The sequence below is a fragment of the Astatotilapia calliptera genome, chromosome 19 (assembly GCF_900246225.1).
Source record: "Astatotilapia calliptera chromosome 19, fAstCal1.2, whole genome shotgun sequence".
In the NCBI taxonomy this organism is placed as follows: Eukaryota; Metazoa; Chordata; class Actinopteri; order Cichliformes; family Cichlidae; genus Astatotilapia; species Astatotilapia calliptera.
In genome coordinates this window covers 7,028,034-7,048,910 of record NC_039320.1, presented here as the reverse complement: position 1 = coordinate 7,048,910, position 20,877 = coordinate 7,028,034, and the positions used below count along the sequence as shown (strand labels likewise).

Sequence of the window (20,877 nt, the reverse complement as noted above, 5' to 3'; positions counted from 1 at the left end):
CTTTGACCTCCAGGATGAGGTCTGGTTTGAGGTTGCTGTGAACCACACCGTCCGGTCTGATGTTCCACAGCTGGCTATCTTTGCCTCGCTCGGGAGAAACGCAGATACGGCTGCCCGCCATCATCACGCTGCCCGAGGACTCCAGGAAACAGTCCTGAGGACGCAGAGGAGGAAGTGGTCAGCATTAACAAGGAAACAAGTTCATATTGAAAATGATTAAAATGAACTTGCTGAACATGCTCTACTCTCCCTCTGTAACATGAACCAGCAGGTGGGAAGGGGTGGAGGATAAAGGCTCTTTCAATGGGAGACGCTGAGTTTTTACAAAGTGAGGAAGCAAAAAAGAGAAGAGCCAACAAGTGCAGAACAAAGAGACCCGAAAACATTTGAGACGCACCCTTAAACCCAAAGATTTATAAACAGAAGCAGAAGTAGGACGGATTATCAAACTGAACCCAAGTGCAGGTAAGTACGAGAAATTCAGAATTTAGCACCGAATTAAAAGCCCGAATCTAGCTGTACGTAGTGCTACCGTGGCTGTAGCTCAGGTGGTAGAGCAGGTCTCCTACTAATCTGCACGCCAAACATCCTTGGCATGCGGTCTGGGCAGGATACTAACGCCAAGATACTTCAATTGGAGTCTGAATGTGTGTGAATGTTAGAAGCACTTGCAGGGAATGAGCATGGAAAACGTGCTTGTGTGAATGAGGTTCAGAGTAAATAAGCTCATGTGAGAACCCGTCCATCGCAGGATAAACGCACTGTGCAGCTGTCAGTTTCAGCAGTTTTCGCCGGCGTACCTTGCAGGTGAGATATCCGTCCCGATAGAGCCACACCTGCTCCTCTCCCCCCGACTCCTCCACGGCCTGCACTCTCATCAGCTTGATGTCATCCAGCGTTCCCGTCAGAGACATCATGCATCCCGTCTCCCTGTTCCTCAGGCGGAAGTACATCGGTTTCTGTGTTAGGAGCAACAAGTACAAAATACAGATGTTAGTCACAGTGGACGTCAGGAAGAGATTCACGAAGCATCAGTCTGGCATTCGATGCAAAGACAAACACATTTAACATTTCTACTGAAATAAATAGAAGTCGCTCTCACTTAAAGAGGACCTACTCTGCCTCTCCTGTTCCTGTGGTAGATGTTCATGTTAAACATGACCAAAGTCTCAAATAACACCAATCCAAAAACATCTCAGGTGCTGGCGTTAAATGGGCCAGTCAGGACTTACCTGCAGTAAAGGCCGGAGGGATCCAATCCGCTGAAAGCCGCTATGCTGAAATAAATCAGCCTCTTGGCTTGGTTGGAGGATCAGCTGTCGACCTCTGTAGTTACTGCCCTCATACAACACCCACCTGGAGACAGACAGACATCATTTTAGCTCGCCAGATTTTATCCATCGTTTCATTCAGTCCACCAAACAAGCCACGAAGCACCGTTTATGGACCTTTCTATGATCCAATCGTGACTGAAAGTTTTAATTAAAGCGCTGAAATAAACACTTTGTGGCAAAAGGGAAAATTTAATGTAAAGCCGGCTGGGGTGTGTAACTACACTAAAACTGGTACAATGCTAACACCTGGTGGTGAAACTTCAAAATTCATGCAAAGCTATAGTTATTAAAATATGTGCAGATATAAAAGCGGTCGATTAAAAGCTGGCAGTAATGGCAATAACTGGGAAATCGGGAAAATCAGCATATCGAGGATATCCGTTTATCATCTGGCTTTTCTTGTCCCACCATTATGGATCAGGCTAAGAGGTCACACGAAGCTGGTTATCAGTTATAATCAGTCTAACACATGCACAGGTCTATTGGCAGCACAGACACAAGCGGTAGTCAGGATAATATCACAATACTGAGGCTTCTAGAAAATGAAGAATATAAAGAAAACCTACAAAAACAGATCTAAATCTACTTTTAGTGAAACAAATCTCAGCTGTTTATTCATCATAAATCCCATTCATTTCAATTAGCTTCACTCTATATTGTCCCCTCATTGTCAGCTCCCTGCAGTGGCTGTATTGCTCCAGCTGGGGGCCCCATCACACAGTTTGAAAGCCTCCAGGTCACAGGAAGTGATGACTTTACATACAAAAGGCTGCTAATAAAATGCGTCCAATTATTTGGATGAAACAAAACATTCACTGGGCTGACTTATAATTCAAGTTCAGTACTTTGTGGTGAACTGCTGAATACTGTTATAAGATAACAATATTTTCATTCACTGTTGCATAATTACGCTTCTATGACCAGGTGTGCAGACACACCTGAAAGGTCCATTCTGAACCAGAACCTGCTGCATATAAAACCTTGGTGCCGATGGCAGGTGTCTGTCACATTTTTAAACCAGCAGAGGCTCAAACGTTCATCTCTGTCACTTACATTCCTCCGTCCACCACCAGGGAGCGTATGCGAGCGTCCAGGCCGGCCTGATGCAGGTTCACAGCTTCGTGTGTCAGCACCACCCTGCGACCTCTGCAGCCCACCTTCGTGAACAGGGCGATGGACGGCAGAGAGAACTCCTGGAGGTGGAGAGCAGAGGGTTGAGTTCACACAGAGCACCACAGAGGGCTGAAGACACGTCCAGGGAGAACAAACACTCACATGTCCTGCAGTCCGGATGGACCGGAAGCTCGAGTCTGAGGACAAGAAGCCCATGGCCTCTGTGCTGGGGTACTCCCCCTCCTCCAGGATGTACATGTTCTCCGTGAACTGGGATCCCTCATGTGCCACCCAGCTGACAACAAATATGCAGTATATTGAATGAAGCCATGCAAAAATGTTACCTCGTGCAGCAGCATTTCTGACCCCTCATGACCTCATAAGTACAGACGATAACCACATGACTTCAATTCTGATAAAAACACATTTGAAGTTCGATAAACTGCAACCAAATCAATTTTCCACCCACTCCAAGAGTCAATCTTTTTTGTTTAACAAACTCTGAGCATTAAAATCAGAAGATAAGAGTTTAATTCCTGACGTTCCTGAGGAACAGAAACAAACATTGTTCTATATGAGAACGTCTTACAGGAGAGTACTCTGAAAAGGACAAAGATTCCCTAAAACAGGCTTGTGGTGGTTGTTTACCTGCCAGCCAGCACCTTACAGGACCTGGGTGTGAAGTCTTCATCCAGAGCTGCCGCGCTGTCCTCCAGACACACCAGCCGTCCCTGGAAGTGCTCCTCAGAGTAGAGCTGGACCTGTAACACATCCAAACAGCCTCAGCGACCCAGCAGCACACACTAACAGAGACTCCTCATCATTTCTGATTGATGCCGAGCTGCACACGAACGAGCGATACCTTGAATTTTGTGGTTCCCATGCTGTCCTGCAGAACAAACAGAGTTGTTAGAGATGCACCTTTTATGACGTTAAGCCTTTGTGTGATTAACGGATGCTGATGGTTTCTTACGTGGAACACGGGCTGTATGGATGCGATCCTGAAGTTCTGAGCTCCCCAGTCCTCCGGGTTTGCGTACATGCCTTTCTCCAGGATGTAGAGTTCTCCGCTGAACCCAGGCTTCTCAAAGGCCACCCACCTGCAACGACAACCAGCTAAGAAATGAAACCACAGCCTCCATGTTTTCATCTGCATCACAAGCTCTGCAGTGAATCCTGTAACCGTGAGAAGCACACGAGCCACGATTTACCCACTCATTACATGGATGAAGTTTATGTTTAGGATACTCTTACAGGGATGTCTGCTGAAACTGGAAACCACCTAACTCCAAGGAAACCAAAATAAAAGCCATTGTTGCTCTAAAATCAAGGAAGTGCTTGCAAACAGCACATCTTCAGGTTTCTCTGAATAATGACTTGAGCTGCAGCATTATCTGTATAAACAGGCCGAGTCTCGTCTCAGAGGCTGTAAAATGACAGGCGAGGCCGTCGCAGAGCTAACAGCAGAGTGTTGGGCAAACAAATCCAACCAGCTCTGAAAACCAACAAAGAAATCTTCCCTGTAAAAACTAACAGACTTGCTTTAGAGTTTTTTAGCCCTGTATCGCACGAGTTTTGAATATTTAATCAGCGCTGGCACATCTCAACGATCAGCTGGAGAGAAACTGTGGGAGTGGTTTGGGTGAACTGGCCCTTTAAAGTGTTGGAAAAAGAAACCCACAGATATTCATTACTGATTATCAGCACATACCACGCTACTTTTATCTTCAGTTCAATTTGATTCCATTTATTTATGCATCACTAAATCACAACCACAGTCACCTAAAGTGCTTTATACTGTAATCACGAACTCATGAACTCTAAACTTTCACATCCTACGAGTTGCCTCTAACGCCCTCTGATAGTAACTAAATTCTGTTTTTGTAAAGCTCCGCCCTCGGGAAGCTTCCTTTCATCAATTCCATGAATGGATCCGTTTCACAGGCTCGTCCATAATCCATCCTCTGAGGCTGTAGGCGTGTATGTTTGCGTGCGCTGTGATAAAACACTGTAACGTGAGAAGCACACGCCCGAAACCTGAGAGAGAGAACATGAGTTTGAGCTTTGTGTTCATTTCTTTCTTCTTGTGTGTCTGACTTACACTCCACCAGTGACATCGACAGACTGGGTCTTTGCACCGTGGCCGGTCTCCTCCAGGTTGACGACGGGTCCCAGCAGGTTGGTGCTGAGGCTCCGCTCACTGAAGTCCTGCTCGCTGAACAGCTTAACGTGCGGGGACAGGAAGTCCTGACGAAGAAGGCGACACAGACAAAAAGTTTAAAAAAGAGAAATCACTGCATCAGATGGAAACGCCCTCCAACCAGGAGCCTGCGGGTTAGCGTCTCAGGTGATACGTACTGCGATTACAGGCCGAAGTGACTGCAGCCCATCCTCAGATCCCCCCCAGTGGCTGCAGTGAGGGTACTCCCCCTCCTCCAGGATGTACTGCTGGCCTTCAAAGTCTGCCTCCTGGTAGCCCACCCAGCTTCAACGTTGATACAAAGACACATTACAGACCTTTCCAACTGATATTTGTAGCACGTATAACAGTAAAGCCTTTTAAAGATCCCTGTTTAAAGTGCACTGTGCAGCTTTTCCATGTGTTCGATGTGCAACACGACTGTAACCTGACAAAGTGAGCCAGCTTCTAAGAATGTGACATTTAGGATTTGGAATGATGACGATGCCCCTGATAAATACTCACAGGCCGCCGAGGACCTTCAGAGACCCGACTGCACACAGCGTCTTCTTGTTCACAGCAGGTTCGTCGGATTCTTCGTCCGGCTCTTGTACGTTGTAGATGTCGTTGTGAACCTCTAAACACTCGCCGTCAAAGTTGGGCTTCTCGTACAGTAAGGCCTGCACGACAGACACACAAGCAGGAGTTTTTACCTCTGTGTGTTTTTAGCCCACTCCTGCCTAAAGGTACAATCCCATTCATTCCACAGATTAGTAGTGTAACATATTTCACATCCGTCAGTGGAAACAGGCTAAAGTTCAGGCTGTAGGCTTGGAGCTGTCAGCGTACAAGGAGCTGATGGGGGAAAATGCCTGAGCATGCTCGTTACAGGAGGTCTTTCTTTGGCCTGTTCCTAAAGATATCGCAACTAAACTCGTAGGAAAAGAAATACATTTTGGGGAAACATGATGTGAAGACATCATTGGACTATTTTTTGGTGTTTTTTCATAGCACATTCTCCTTCAACCAACAGCTTCACAGGAATTCAGCCTCATCTCAACCACAGTGAGATCTGTAACAGGAAATTCATCCTTTTTCCTTTGAATTCTTCCCCAGGCCACTGAATCTGAGCCAAGTCATCAAACATAATGAATCGTGTCAGCCAAACATGTCTGGACTGAACTAAGCTCGTCACTTTAGGTCCGACTGAGATTCTCAGAGATTCTCAGGAAACACAGCTGATGTGTGCAGCAGGTATTTACAGATGTGACGTAGAACAGAACAAACCTTGACTTCATTGGGACACTCCACTTTTATCGGCCCCTGTAATAAAGACGCACTCTATCAGACTCAGGTAACTCAAAGAATTACAGTAAAGTGCAAACGTTCACAGGTCAGCCACAACATTAGAACCACCTGTGCTAACTGAGATTAAACATTGTTCTATGACTAAAATAAACACAGCGATGTTTCTGCTAACAGATGATTTTCTGACCTTTTATGTTTGAAATCAAGTTTGCTTCCTGATGTATCCGACCCTGACACACTCCACTGTAATAAACTTCACCGGTTTTAATGTTGTGGCTGATCAGACTGCATAGCATCATATTGTGTATTTCCTGTACTTTACCATTCGGAGGGGTCGGAGCGAGCCTACGAAGGGCTCAGGGAAGCCCCAGGCCTCCGGGCAGGGATACTCTCCCACCTCCAGCACGCCCACGAACCCTTCAAACCCTGGATTGGTGTACACCAGCCAGCTGCAGACAGACACGAGACGGGGAGGAAAGTTGAGCAGGATTTCAACATTTAAGGGTTACTTTCCTGAAAGAAAACGTTAATCTTTGACACAATGGAGGGAATAATGAGCACTCTCACTACTCCCCCCACCCATCAGGAATCTGCTGCAGTTAACTGGGACAACCACAAGCTCCGGCCTGCTGCCTGCATTCCTTCACACACAGAACTCAGATGGATGATTTCCCATCAAACTTTATCTTTCTGTGCTCTTGAACCTCCACAGCGTTCCTGCTCCAGTTCAGACATCATAACTAATAATGTAAACAAATTAAAACATTCTTTTTCTGGCATTTAATCTCAGATTTGTAATGAGCCTGTACCACCAACAACAGCAAATTCCCATTTAAGGACATTTAAGGCTCCACTTACACTCCAGAATGGACCTTAATGGAGCCGGTGGTCTGTGGGATGCCAAAGGAGCTGACCTCTACGGTGTCATCAAAGTAGGACGCCATCCTGCCCAAGCCGTTCACCTCTGAGAACAGGTCAATCTGGGGCATGCTGTAGTCCTATGAAACACACAAAAATAACACTGTGTGAGAGCTTTGACAGTTCATTTCTTCATTTACAATAAGCCTGGAAAACTGAGCTTTTTGAATCAGGTTAAATGAAACCCAACTCACCCTCACTGCCAGTCGAATGGAGCCGATGACCACAGGCGCTGTGGGAATAGGTTCACCTATCTCATCTAGCGTTGCAGGACTTTCCTCCTCTGCCCAGACATTCACGATGCCATCTGTAGGACCTTCTTCCAGAGCGATGATACGGCCCTGGAAACCAGGCTTCTCATACAGGACCCAGCTAAAGAGACACAATCACGTAATTCTACACTTTTCACAGAACAAGCACCAAAGGTTTCAGAGGAAAGTTCAGTCACATCACCTGGATAAGTTAAAATGTGCTGCTACGTTACAATGGTAAAGTTTGTTTGGGGTTAAATCAAAACGGAGTGTTTTTCCATTAACTATGTCCACGTGTGATCATCACACTGAAGCGTGGATGCATGCTAACGCGTACCATCCTCTGATGACTCTGACTGATATGATGGGGGACAGCTTCATGGTGGTGGCATCTTCTACATCAGAGTAGAGCTCAAAGGCCTCTCCTCCAAACTGAGCATGCTCGTGTATGATGATCTAGATCAAGACAGACATGTCACTGGAATCCATCATTAGAAATTCAATCTATGTTTAGATATACACTGCAGTACCTTTCCAGGTCTTTTGTGGAACCCTCTTACTGCAGGAATCTGCAAGAAGAGTTGGAAAAGATTTAGGTTACAAACTTAAAGCTGAATTTTAAATATTACTTTGAGTGGTCATCTGAACTGAGTGTGTCCTGATGGCCCTGGCCATGTGAGTCGAATGCTTTTTTATTCTAGAACCGTTTTGTCTGTGTGACCTCAGTAAACACGTTGCTGACACCTCTAGTTTTTAGTTTTAAGCCAGTCGTTGGTTTCCACGTCAGGTTTGGGATGGTAGTCCTCCTTATTTTAACCCTGGTTACCCTGGAGTAACCTGCTGTCAGTTACCTGAGTGCTCACACAGCAACTTTAAGTATTAATTCATTACTTTTAGTGAAGTCCCATTCATTTAACAGTTACAATAATACTTTTACCCAAGAGCTTCTTTCTTTCCCTAGTTCAGGTTTTATTTTAGACTTCCTAACAGGAGCAGTGCATGCTAAGAGACGTCAACAGAAATAAAAGATGTAAACGTGCTACATTTTTAGCAAGATTAGTGTAAAGTGTACTCTTAGCAGTCTGTTAAAGTTACTGTTAGTTTGGTATTTTAATCATCTGTGCAGTAAATGTTTTTGCCTCATTTTGTTCTACCTTAAAGTCAACAGCAAACATTAATTTGTTTTGATCAGTTTCCAGTGCTCCTGTTTCCTTTCATGCCCGCGGCAGAGAAACAAACAGTGTGATTATTTAAAGACACATTTCTTTTTATAGGTCTGCTTTATTTGCCTGTAGATGCAAATACTTCATCTCAGCCTGGAAGACAAGCCGATCTTGGAAGAAACTTCCTCTGAGAATTCCACATTGAGGACACGTTCATCTTTCCTGTCCTTACTTGTAAATGATTCACAGTTTGGTTGCAAAAGCATCACATAACAGTGTGAAGGTGGGGCGTGTGTGGCCACGGATATAAACTAGGAACTTATGAGTGCTTTGCAGATTTTCTTAGCTGATTAAAACCCATTCAGGCTTTGAGAATCCTTCCTGCTAACAGGCAAAGATATCATTTAAAGTCTCGTGCCTACCTTTGGCTTTGAAGTTGTCTTTTGAAATCCATTTGGAGGGCGCTGCTGGATGTAGTTGGTGATTGGAGGAAGTTCTTCAGGGCTCTTCAGGTTCAGATCCACTTTAGATAGACCTGCTATCAGGTCCTGGTCCATAGCGATGCTCTCCTTTGTATTCTGGTTAGTTTGAATTGTCTGCGCTGTGGAGGTCTCCGTTTCTTTTTTGTTCTTCTTCAGTAATTTCTCTAAATGTTCAGGCAGCTTTATGTCAGAGAACGAGGGCAGCACAAGAGGAGGAGGAGAGGAGGAGCTAAAGACTGACTCACTAACTCTTCCTGTACCACCTCCTGTGACCGGGCTTTGATCGACGCCCATCCCACCCATGTGTGTGGCCTCAGGCTTTGATGAATCAGCAGCTTCCACGTTTCTGAGTGAGGGCATGCCCTGCTGCTGGTCAGAGGAAGGTGTGCTATTTGAGGCAGAGGAAACTTCCTCTGTACTCTTCCTGGTGGAACGAGTGGTAAGTAAGCTGGAGAGGATGGAAATCTTATTAAGTCTTGACGTAAGCTTCACAGGCTCTTCTCCATTGTCTTGCCCCTCTTTTCCTGCTTCAGCTTTGGCTCCCTCCTGGAGTGCAGATTTACCTTCAACCTCATCAAGTGTTTTTGCTTGCTGTTCAAGAGTGGGTGTGGCATTTTTTTCCAGAGTTTGGCCATTCCTTTGATTTCCCTTTTGTTTAAGAATTGTCGTAGGTAAAAGGTCAATAAAGGTTCGTCCATTTTTCCTTAAGCCAAACTGGAATTCCTCAGGATCGAACGTTTTCTCGAAGTGGTCCTCCTTAATGGCCGGCAAGACAAAATGTGGAGGTTGAGACTTTTTATGAACATGCTTCTTTGGAGGCAGTGCGAAAGGCATCCCACCTTCCTTAATGTTCCTGATAAAATCATCGGCATCAAGAGGGTCATCCACACTAGCGGACGTGTTAAATCTTCTTTTGTGGACCCTTCTCTTCTTCTGATGAGATTCCACATCTAACCAGCTGGAAGGAAAGTCTGCATTTGATTGCAGACTTGGGGATGAAGTGGATGATTTCTCTGCAGTCTGTAGTCCTTTTTTGAAAGCACTACCTAGAACATCTGTTTCTCTTTTTTCTTTTGTGTCTTTGTCCTTCAGGAACACCTCGCTGGAACCAACCGTGGGTGATTCTTTCTTGGCATTCATCTTTGAAGCCTTTAGTTTCTCATCCACTCCAACAACCTCTTTAATGAGGTTTTTCTGTTCCTGTTTGCCAGCTGCTCCAGCCATGGAAACACTTGATGTTACAGTTAATTCAGGATCTTTAGTTGTTTTCTTCAGATCCTTTGTTGCTACAGCCTTTGATTCCGGTTCCTGGTTAGTACCTGGAGCTGTGTGAGGTTCAGTAATTGTCTCTGGTTTCTTTATTTGCACAACTTTGACAGGTGTGCTCTTCTGGTCCTTTTGACTGCTAATTTCACTGTTAGCCTTTTCATTTTCCAAACTCTCTGCTGATGAGATCTTGGAGTCAGGACTCCCTTTATTTTCCACAGAACCCTGAGTTTTGCTTTCCATGTCATCTGTAGATTCTGTCTTTGCAGTCTCTGGTCCCTGTTGTAGACCAGGTTGTGGACATTTGGATTCTGTTGACTTATTCAGTTCTGGTATTGTCATGTCTGCATTCTGCTTGTCGCTAACTTTAGTTGCCACCTCACTCACCAGGCTCTCTGCTAATGAATCCTTGGTTTCAGGAGCCTGGACCTGCTGTTTGCTAACATCATTATCAGCACTTGCAGTTGTCGCAACTTTGACTTCGGTTTTTTCATTGGCACCTTCAGAGCCACCCGAGGTCAGTTCTTGGGTTGCGTCTGTATTTTGGATCTCTGTTGTCTTAACCTGAACTTGTGCTCTGACCGTCTCTGGTTTCTGTTCAGATTCATGAAGTTTAGATTCTGTCAGTTCTTTCTGGTCTTGGACTTCAGCCTTTACAGGTTGGATTCCAGCATCACTATGAGTCTGCAAAGTTTCTTTCTCACTCACGAGGCTCTCTGCTGATGAATCCTTGGTGTCACCTTTCTCTTCAGCTTCATCAGCATCCTTTAGGTCCTGATTTTGACTTTCTGCTGCCTCCTGCAGAGATTCTGCTTTTAGAGCAGATGTTGGACTTGTGGATTCTGCTGATTTGTCACCCTCTTTTTTTGTTATGCTCCCATCTTGATTGTTAACGGTTACAGGAGCCTGGATCTGCTGGTTGCTAACATCATTATCAGCATTTGCAGTTGTCGCAACTTTGACTTCGGTTTTTTCATTGGCACCTTCAGAGCCACCTGAGGTCAGTTCTTGGGTTGCATCTGTATTTTGGATCTCTGTTGTCTTAACCCGAACTTGTGCTCTGACCGTCTCTGGTTTCTGTTCAGATTCATAAAGTTTAGATTCAGTCAGCTCTTTTTGGTCTTGGACTTCAGCCTTTACAGGTTTCAAGTCCTGTTGGATTCCAGCATCACTATGAGTCTGCAAAGCCGCCGTCTTATTTACTGAGCTTTCTGCAAATGAATTCTTTTTAGCTCCATCAGCATCCTTTAGGCCTCTAATTTGGCTTTCTGTTGCTTCCTGTGGAGATTCTGATTTTAGAACAGATGCTTGACTTGTGGATTCTGCTGATTTGTCACCCTCTTGTTTCGTTATGCTCCCATCTTGGTTGTTAAGGGTTACAGGAGCCTGGACCCGCTGGTTGCTAACATCATTATCAGCATTTGCAGTTGATGCAACTTTGACTTCAGTCTTTTCATTAGCACCTTCAGCACTAGAGCCACCCGAGGTCAGTTCTTGGGTTGCATCTGTATTTTGGATCTCTGTCTTCTGCTGACTTTCAGCTCTGACTGTCTCTGGTTTCTGTTTAACTTTATGATCTTGAATTTCAGATGTGGTTGAGCTTGTTTCCTCTACAGGCTTCAAATCCTGTTGGATTCCAGCATCACTATGAGGTTGCCAAGTTTCTTTCTCACTCACGAGGCTCTCTGCTGATGAATCCTTGGTGTCACCTTTCTCTTCAGCTCCATCAGCATTCTTTAGGTCTTGATTTTGACTTTCTGCTGCCTCCTGCAGAGATTCTGCTTTTAGAGCAGATGTTGGACTTGTGGATTCTGCCGATTTGTCACTCTCTTGTTTCGTTATGCTCCCATCTTGGTTGCTAACAGTTACAGGAGCCTGGACCTGCTGTTTGCTAACATCATTATTAGCATTTGCAGTTGATGCAACTTTGACTTCAGTTTTTTCATTGGCACCTTCAGAGCCACCCGAGGTCAGTTCTTGGGTTGCGTCTGTATTTTGGATCTCTGTTGTCTTAACCTGAACTTCTGCTCCGACCGTCTCTGGTTTCTGTTCAGATTCATAAAGTTTAGATTCAGTCAGCTCTTTTTGGTCTTGGACTTCAGCCTTTACAGGTTTCAAGTCCTGTTGGATTCCAGCATCACTATGAGTCTGCAAAGCCGCTGTCTTATTTACTGAGCTTTCTGCAAATGAATCCTTGGTGTCACCTTTCTCTTCAGCTTCATCAGCATCCTTTAGGTCTTGATTTTGCCTTTCTGCTGCCTCCTGCAGAGATTCTGCTTTTAGAGCAGATGTTGGACTTGTGGATTCTGCTGATTTGTCACTCTCTTGTTTCGTTATGCTCCCATCTTGGTTGTTAAGGGTTACAGGAGCCTGGACCTGCTGTTTACTAACATCATTATCAGCATTTGCAGTTGATGCAACTTTGACTTCAGTTTTTTCATTGGCACCTTCAGAGCCACCCGAGGTCAGTTCTTGGGTTGCGTCTGTATTTTGGATCTCTGTTGTCTTAAGCTGAACTTCTGCTCCGACCGTCTCTGGTTTCTGTTCAGATTCATAAAGTTTAGATTCGGTCAGTTCCTCTTTGTTGTCAACTTCAACCTTTAGAGACTTCAGGTCCTGTTGGATTCCAGCATCACTGTTAGTACCCAAAGTTCTTGGCTTGTTCACCAAGCTTTCTGCTGATGAATCCTTGGTCTCATTCTTGTCTTTAGGTTCCACACAGACAGCCTTTAGGTCTTGAATCTGGATTTCTGCCTGCACGACAGACTCTGGTTGTACTATTCCCACTCGCTTTTTCAGACCAGATTTTAGACCAGATTTGTTACCATCCTTGTTTTCTGTCTTTTCTTTGGCTTTTGAACCTGTTGATTGGTTCATCTCTGGTTTGGTAACATTTCCATCTTGGTCAGTCTGTTGTTTGCTAACACTATTAGCATTCATATCTCCCATCTCCTTTTTCAGGCTTTCTACTGATGAATCACTGACTTCTGTCTTTTCTTTGGTACCTTCTGTACTAGTGTTTACTGAGATCAGTTCTTGAACTATCACCTTTTCTTGGCTCTCCACTGTCTTCTCTTGAACTGATTTTTCTTGGGCTGGTTTTGTTATACTTTCACCTCGAAGTTCAACTTCATTATGTGCAGTCACTGCATCATTCCCCAGACTGTCCACTGACAGGTCACTGGTTTTGGTTTTTTCTTTGGTGTCTTCAGTACTTAGAGAAGTCTGGTCTTGAATAACATCCATATTCCGGCTCTTCAGCATCTTCTCCTGACCTCCAGTTTTTACCATTTCTGGTTTCTGGTCTAATTTATCATCTGGATCTTTGACTGGTTTTGTTATGTCCTTATCCAGGTCTCCAACAATTATGGACTTTTGGTCTTCCTGGATGTTCGATTTAATGTCAGCATTCACAGCTTCAGTCACACTCACCAAGCTATGCATTGACAAATCCTCTGTAGCTTCAGTGCTGGCAGCTTTTACTTCTTTAGTTGTATCTGATTTTAAAATATGTTTTTCTGATGTCTTCTTTGAGGCTTTCACCTCTGCAAGGTCCTGATTTAGATTAGCCTTTGTTGTAATGTCCTCACCTTGGTCTTTAGCAGCGGCCGCCTTCTTGTTTTCTTGAGCCACGTTCAATAAAGTCTTCTTTTCTTTATCAGCTTCAGCATCGAACATGTTCATGTCTTTTACTTCTGGAGTTCGTTTTCCTTTTACATCTCTGTCACGTTTTTCGTCCAGACTTGTGTCTTCACCTCCGACTTCCTCATTTTTTGTCAGAAGCAGTTTGGATTCATTTTTCACTTCTGATGCTTTTGTTTTCTCACCGCTGCTCTCTGTGTTTTCTTTCAAAGACATCTCAGGCTGCTGTTTTGTAGTTTCATGGAGTATTGCTCGCTCCTCCCTCGTTTGTTCTTTCAGAGCGTTTGTAATCCCTGTCTGTGTTTCTTCCTTGGATTCAGCTGATAAACCTCTGTCCTCTGATGACAGATGTACTGATTTCTCTGAATTTCTTATGGCTCTCTCTGCGGTTATGCCCTTGAGCGCCTCTTTGCAACTATTCTGTGACTCAGTGCTTTCCACTGCTGTGTCACTGAGCGTTTCATTTGGTTTTGAGCCTTTCCCTTCAGATCCTCCTGCGAGTAAAAGAACCTCTTTGTGCAACTGATTTTCAACATTCTTGGACAATTCACCAACAGTCACAGCCTCTGTTTGAATGCCCAACCTCTCTGCTGGTTTCCTGCCACCCTCCTCTTTGCTTTTCTCCTCTACTTCAACATCTTTTGCTAAGGCCCTGTTTAATGTCAGGGACGTGTCCCTATCGTTTGTTAATTGATCCTCCCTTGATAAATCCTTTTGCTGCTCTGTATTGGCTGGTTTAGACTGATCTGAGTCATCCTTTGACATCAGTTTAGCAGGAAAACTGCTGCTGTTTATCTTTTGCTTGGAAGTGAATGCTTTTATTTTATTACCAGGAATACGTCCACGTATCTCCCTTTGAACGCTGTCACCCTCAGCGGGTTTTCTTGGCATGTCAGCTTCATCCTCAGGAGCTTGTTTTGTGTCGTGAGTTCGTGGTGCCGTGTTTTTATTTATGTTTCCTGTTAGCTTCAGTGTTTTCAGTGACGGGGATTTCGGTTCTCGTGTTGTGTTTTTATTTTGAATAACAGACACGTTTTCCACTCGACTTCCATCAGTAACTTGAGACGGAATTGCTTTGTCGATCTCGGAGCTCGACTGCACCTCGGCTCCTGTGTCCGGAGCACTTTCTGTAATAACTGCGTCACTGTTTTGCAACCACTGGATGTTTGAAATGTCTTCAGTTGCTGTACTGGTTCCGATCTCTTTTTCTTTCACTTTGGTTTCATCGGTGTGTTTTATAATACATTCCTCTCCCTCCGACTTGAATTTAAATACGTCTTTACTGTCACGCTCATTCGCCGTGACGCTTTCAGGTGCTTTTACATTCGTCTCTGTCGATGTGTTGTGATTTGAGTCCTCAGAATTCCCACTTTGGGAACGTTGTCTGGGTTTTAGTTTATTGGAGCTTCTCTGGCCTCTTGTGGGAAGTTTGCTCACAGACGACGAAGTCTCAGGGGAATCTTTTGCAAGCATTTTTTGGTGCTGTTTGATGTTTTCGTTCCATTTAAAGATCCTTGATGAGACGGTTTTCTCTTGTTTGGTGGGAGGTGGAGAGATGCTGGGGGTCGGAGTATCGCTCTCACCATGGATTCTTTTAGAAAGGTTTTTGGGTGGTTTCACTGGTGGGACATTTCCTGCTGGGAAAAACAAAAAACACAGACAGACAGGAAATTATGGATCTTATGATGGAGCAGAGACACCGCCAAAATAAAAAATAAACAGGTTAAAATATTAGGAGTAAATACCAGTAACTGTATCAGAGCTTTACAGTGATATTTTTAACACAAAAATAACTTTGTAATTTCAGGAACAGGTGGGACAGGATAATGGAAAACTGTGTGTAATACATGCATGTCTATTATTAACTTTATATGTTTTATTTGATTGCATTTTATTGGCAATTATTCCATATTTAGGCAACTGTTTTTCAGATAATAATAATAATAATAATAACCTAAATATTTGGTTTTTCTGCAGAAACATCTGCAAACCAGATGTTTGTCCAGATCCAACAGATGAAAAACAGTCTGTATTTTCATCAAGATCTCTGTATGAAACCCCGCTTGTTCATTTTAGTTGCCCCTGGGTTTCATATGTCCTCCTTCACCGCCCCCCCTCATGTCGCCTGGTCCGACATGCTATTCGAGCTTTCTTACCTTTCTTTGGACTTTCGGGTAGCGGTGGCGGCGTCTCACTCCCAGGACTCTCGTCAGCTGTTGCATCTTTCTGCTCTCGACTTGTCTTCTGGACTGTTTTAGGTCTGTCCGAGTCCATCTGACCCGATGAAACCCTTCTATGGGTTATATCAACCTTCTTTCTCGTCGGAGATGAAACGGGCAGCCGGCTCTCCACATCGTTCTGCCGCTGTGTTTTTTTGACGTCCGGACTTTCCCCATGTGGTGGGTGTCCACTTTTACCGCTTCTCTCCTCATTTTCCACGTCATTTAGCAAGTTCACAGACTCAAAGTCCTCATCTGATTTGTCCTTACTGAGTTTTGTTCCGGTCCTAGTTTTCGTGGGAGAAATGTTCCCCGACACCGATTTTCCTCCTTTGGTTTCCTCAAAGCTTGGTTTCCTTCCAGGTCTGGCTGCAGTTGTTGGAGATTTCAGAGTCTCTTTGGTCCTAGGTTGTTTTTGTAGTTTGGGCCCTGAGGTGTCCGGCGCCGATGTCTTATCTGGTGTCACTGGCGATTTCACGTCTGCGTCTGATGTTGATCTTTTGGGGATTTTAGACTTTGAACCCGCAGCACCGGAGGGAGCGCGGGTTTGGTCTTTTAATGCTGGCAACAAAGTTTCCACTTTTGTGCCCTCTGTGGAGCCCTTTGCCTTTGTTGGGACATTCTTGGCCTTGTTTCCAGCTGCAGAGGTCGGGGTCTTTGTTCCACTCGCCGTGGTATGTCGGCTTTCTGCTGCTCCTATAACTCCTCGTTTCTGGGCTGCAGCCTGGTCGGCTGCTTGGCCTCTCGCCGCTGATTCTGCAGCTGCTGGCTTCTTTTTGTACATGTCTGACGCTGCAGAAGTGTCATCGAAGTCTGAGGCCTCCAAGTCTGTTTTACCTTTAACTATGGCTTCCGGAGTAATTGCCTCAGAGGGTGAAGACTCGTCTTCTCGTGTGGGCCGATCGAGGGTTGTGTCCTTAAAATCAGCATCGTTGTTGTTTTGGAGGATCAGCCGTCTGTCAGAAAACACAGAAAACATTTAATGACAGCTGTAGACACACCTTATGTATCCACACAAGTAGATAGATCCTACGCTGTGAAAACCACCGAGTGTTATAGCAAAATAGATTCTGGCTTTGTAATACTTTGTTGCATAAATGATAAAAAAAAAAAATGTTTGAAAAATAATTAAATGCAGCATATTTAGACCATCAGTTGTGCCTTTGGAGGCCATTAAGATAAATTTATGGCTAAAAATCCAGAGAAGGAAAAGATATCCTGGATATTACAGCCCCCCGGTGAAGTCACTGTTACAACTTGAATCCTCAGGGTCCTCAGATAGCTAATGCTAGCACTATTACAGTGAAGCACGAGTCCAAAGAAGAGTTTACTGCCAACTGGCTCTAAATCCACAGATCCAACGAGCTGCTGATGCAACAGACATGAGAAAGAACAAAGCAGCCATGAAGCAGAGAAAAGAAAAACAGCCAAAATTACAGCAACACAAGACGAGGACAAAGGAAGACCTGGAGCTGAGCTCACAAGCCCTTCTCCCCTCCCAGAGTGGGTAAATCCACCTGACTGTCCAATACATGGATGGAATTTCTGAGCCTCTGCCTGACTGAGCTTCCACTTTTAAGACAGCAAATAAGAAAACTACTTTTAAAACTCTGTGTTGTCCTTAAAATTATAAATCAGACGCTTAGCAGGGAGATTTCGTCCGAACATCAGAGCAGCAGCTGTAAATGCCAAATGTTTTCCTCAGTTTACACCTGCACAACACGACCAAAGGGAAAAACTGCATCTGCGAGTCTTCATGTGAAAGGTCACATGTTGTAGTGTTTTCTGACCTGATTAAGTTCAAATATCGCTCAAACATTTTGTGTCTCTTTTCTAATCATGCCATAAAAATGCTTCACACATGCAGAGTTTCCACTTTTCTCCTGCACGATGACGGTAAACCTGGATGAACTGTGCCGTCTGTAAAACCACCTGCAGAATCAACCGTGTGTAGAAACTTTAAGCACTCCTCCCGAGGCTGAGCGTTTCCACGGCATCCTGAGGTCAAACATGAGACCTGCTGGTTGTAATGACTAACTGGAGGTAGTGAACGAACACCAAAGGTTAACACAGAACAGCTGACCTACATTTGATAAATCCAGTAAAGTGTCAGAAGCTTAAAGAAGGTGTTTCTGAGTGGCTGGATGTTGGGTGGATGAATATTTCAGCGCCTCCCTGCAGGTTTTAGCCCCATTGTTCAGCCCTGGCACAAAGCACCATGGGAACTCGGAGCTCGGGTTGCATGCAGGCTGAGCTCTGTTTCTCTGGATCAAAGAGGCTGTAAAAGCAGAGGAAAATGAAAACAGACAGACACTCACGGTTTCGCCTCTGTTGTGTTTGAGCTCTTTGAAGTTGAGCCTTCGTCCACACTCGGCTCGGGGCCGGTGTGCACCTCGGCAACAGCTTTGCTCTTCGAAGGCAGACTCACAGTCCTGCGTGTGACCCGGCTTGATCTTGTCCGGTGTCGCTCCTGAACCGGAGGAGAACTCCTTGTTGAGTCTGTGTCCGGCCCCTCCGGCTGCTCCGTGGGGGTCTGAACCTCCCCCACAGTCTGTGACAGGGAGGAGAGTGAATGTGGCAGGCTGCCACTGAGCGGAGGAGTCTCTGAGGGGGTGGGAGGGCTCTCTGGTGCTCCCTCATTCTCTGAGTCGTCCTCTGGAATTACTGTGGCAGGTACGGCCAAAAGAGGAGGCGAGTCTGCTCTAAAGCCCTCCTCCTTTTTCATTACATCCCTTTCTTTCTCCCACTCCACCTCCTCCTCTCCCAGGTGTGTCTCCACCCATATGGCTTTGTGGAACAAGACAGGAGACTCGCCTCGGGGTTTTTCCTCTCTCGTGGTTGCACTTTCTCCCGACATGCTGCTGGTGGATATTCGAGTGCTCGTCCTGGGTCCTCCTGAGTTTTCCCTCTTCCGGTCCGGAGGCTTTCCCTCCTGTTTGAACAAAGTTATTCCTCTCAGCGCCGTGCTGTGGCCCTTCTCTCCAACCTTCATCGATGCTTTCTTTGATGCTAAGCTTATGGAGGTTAGGTTAGGAGACTTTGGGGACTCCACAGCCTTGGAAAGTGGGATCTGAAGTGACGTCAGTGTGGTCGGGCTGATGATATCATCCTCACTGCTGCTCTCTGGTCTCTTCAGTACTTTTTGTTCCAAATTCACCTGCAGCCGTTTGCTCACTTCCTCCACCACGGATTCAGCAAAGCCCACTTCTGACTTCAAACCGGGATCTGGATCTGGCTCGGTGGCAGATGCAGCGTCTCTGGAAGTCATGATTGCATCCAGCTCCTTCACGCTGCTTCTCCCGGTGCTGTTACTGTCTGCAAACGGCAAGTCCGCCTCTACTGTGACCTGCGAGGCCCTGCTGGAGGCGCTCCGGCTGGAGCTCTGGCTCACAGTGTCGCTGTGCTCAGCATTTAACCCATTTTCTGGCTCAGATTGGGCCGAACGTGGAGACAAGGGGGATGCCGGGGAGCTGTCGGTGGAGGTGCTCGAATGATTCCGGCTGCTGCTCTTCTTCCTCTTGGAGCTGAAGAAGTTGGTGAGACGGCCGAACACTGATTTCTTCTCCTCCGAACTCTAAAAAGAAAAGAGGACAGGCAGGAAAGATGAACACTGAGATGTAAGACTGCATTAAGAATGAAATGTGCACAAAAACAACCTGGTGTACTTCCTCTGAGGTTGAGCTGCATCGTGCGCTCTGCCTGTCCTGGACTCCTTGAAACACAAATACAGTCTGGGCCTAAAGTTATCCCACCACCATCACCTCATTTTTCCTTTTCATCTATTTTTATACATTTGAATCATTTTTGAAGTTCAAGGAAATCCCCTGAAAACAGATCCTGTTATATAATCAGAGCCAAGAACAAGAAAGAAGAGTCTGCAGGTTATTTGGCTCCAAGTAAAAACTGAAGCTTTAAATGTTTGTCGATCCTCGTCAGGCAAACTGAGAAGATGAGAAGGAGCGAGTGTTTGTCAGAAGCTCCAACTAATCCAAATCACTGCTGAGCAGCAGGAACTGCAACATGGCAGCCAGAGAGGAGGCGGCGACGGGGAAACATCATCAAAAACAAACAGCAGCCATTCATTGGAAATAAATGTAAAGCAACTGTCGCAGCAGGATTAACAGTAACAGACTGAGTTTGATATTTCTGCAGAAGCACTAAACCGATAATTACACTCTGAGCTTTTGACTTTCTCTACATGATTACATGCAATTAGACTTTAAATGTATTTCTGTATTTTTTCCCTGTGAGAAGACTGATGGATGTGTTTGTTCATACGGTGTGTTTATAAAAATCGAACAGCCGATTCTTTCATCCTGATGCTTTAATAAGTGAAAATCAGACTCGGATTCATCTCTCAGTCGAGCTGAGACGAGACGAGCCGGCTTTTCTGTAGAAATGAAAACTGGCAGGTGCCTTCATCGACATACCTTTGAGTCACAGACGAGAATACCTGAAAGATTTTCTAGATAAATATTCTTCCTCAGTCAGAAATGCAAATCGTTGGAATTTACCTTCCTTTAAAAGGTGCGACTGCAATCAATAAGAGTTCTTTCAATTTCAGCTGAAAACATGTTTTATAATTTGGACAGAATATGATCCTGATACACAGACGCAGGTAAAAACAGATCTTTCATAAACTAACTGGTTTTAAGCAGCCAGTTATCCCACATGAGCTTTGAAGGTTTGCCCAAAATGTAGAAACTAAAATCATCAGCTGAAACGTTTCAGATTTGGTTGATCTTATCAGCTTCATTTACTCACAAACACATGGATGGACTGGCTGAGTGACTCTGAACAGGAGCAGCTCTCTGTGTAATGTGAGGTAAGCTGTACAGTCAGCACGGCCACACTGTGAACACAAGCTCTTATAACAGCTTATCGTTACCTCACTTTCATTTTTCACTCATACTCATGTTTAAAGCAGCATTTTGTTACATTTTAACCACCTGAGCTCCTTTACTTTGGATATTTGTTCTATTTTGAGCTTATTTACTTTGCT

The 20,877-nt window shown here is 44.9% G+C and overlaps 1 protein-coding gene across 2 annotated transcripts in view; it reads right to left on the bottom strand.

The window, feature by feature from the left end:
- LOC113012493 (microtubule-associated protein futsch-like) overlaps positions 1-20,877 on the bottom strand; it is a 48,501-nt gene that overhangs the window by 788 nt on the left and 26,836 nt on the right. The window contains exons 3-22 of one of the 2 annotated variants that reach the window (XM_026152743.1): positions 18,194-19,449; positions 15,813-16,831; positions 8,689-15,290; positions 7,634-7,672; positions 7,441-7,559; positions 7,047-7,224; positions 6,793-6,932; positions 6,257-6,383; positions 5,914-5,949; positions 5,152-5,306; positions 4,806-4,932; positions 4,549-4,694; positions 3,421-3,547; positions 3,310-3,336; positions 3,096-3,208; positions 2,610-2,742; positions 2,388-2,527; positions 1,233-1,356; positions 801-959; positions 1-154 (exon numbers count right to left, since the gene is read on the bottom strand). In XM_026152743.1, coding sequence (XP_026008528.1) covers positions 1-154; positions 801-959; positions 1,233-1,356; positions 2,388-2,527; positions 2,610-2,742; positions 3,096-3,208; positions 3,310-3,336; positions 3,421-3,547; positions 4,549-4,694; positions 4,806-4,932; positions 5,152-5,306; positions 5,914-5,949; positions 6,257-6,383; positions 6,793-6,932; positions 7,047-7,224; positions 7,441-7,559; positions 7,634-7,672; positions 8,689-15,290; positions 15,813-16,831; positions 18,194-19,449 — 10,921 coding nt within the window. Of the gene's footprint in view, positions 155-800; positions 960-1,232; positions 1,357-2,387; positions 2,528-2,609; positions 2,743-3,095; positions 3,209-3,309; positions 3,337-3,420; positions 3,548-4,548; positions 4,695-4,805; positions 4,933-5,151; positions 5,307-5,913; positions 5,950-6,256; positions 6,384-6,792; positions 6,933-7,046; positions 7,225-7,440; positions 7,560-7,633; positions 7,673-8,688; positions 15,294-15,812; positions 16,832-18,193; positions 19,450-20,877 lie in introns of both variants that reach the window. The other variant, XM_026152742.1, reaches the window with a different exon arrangement.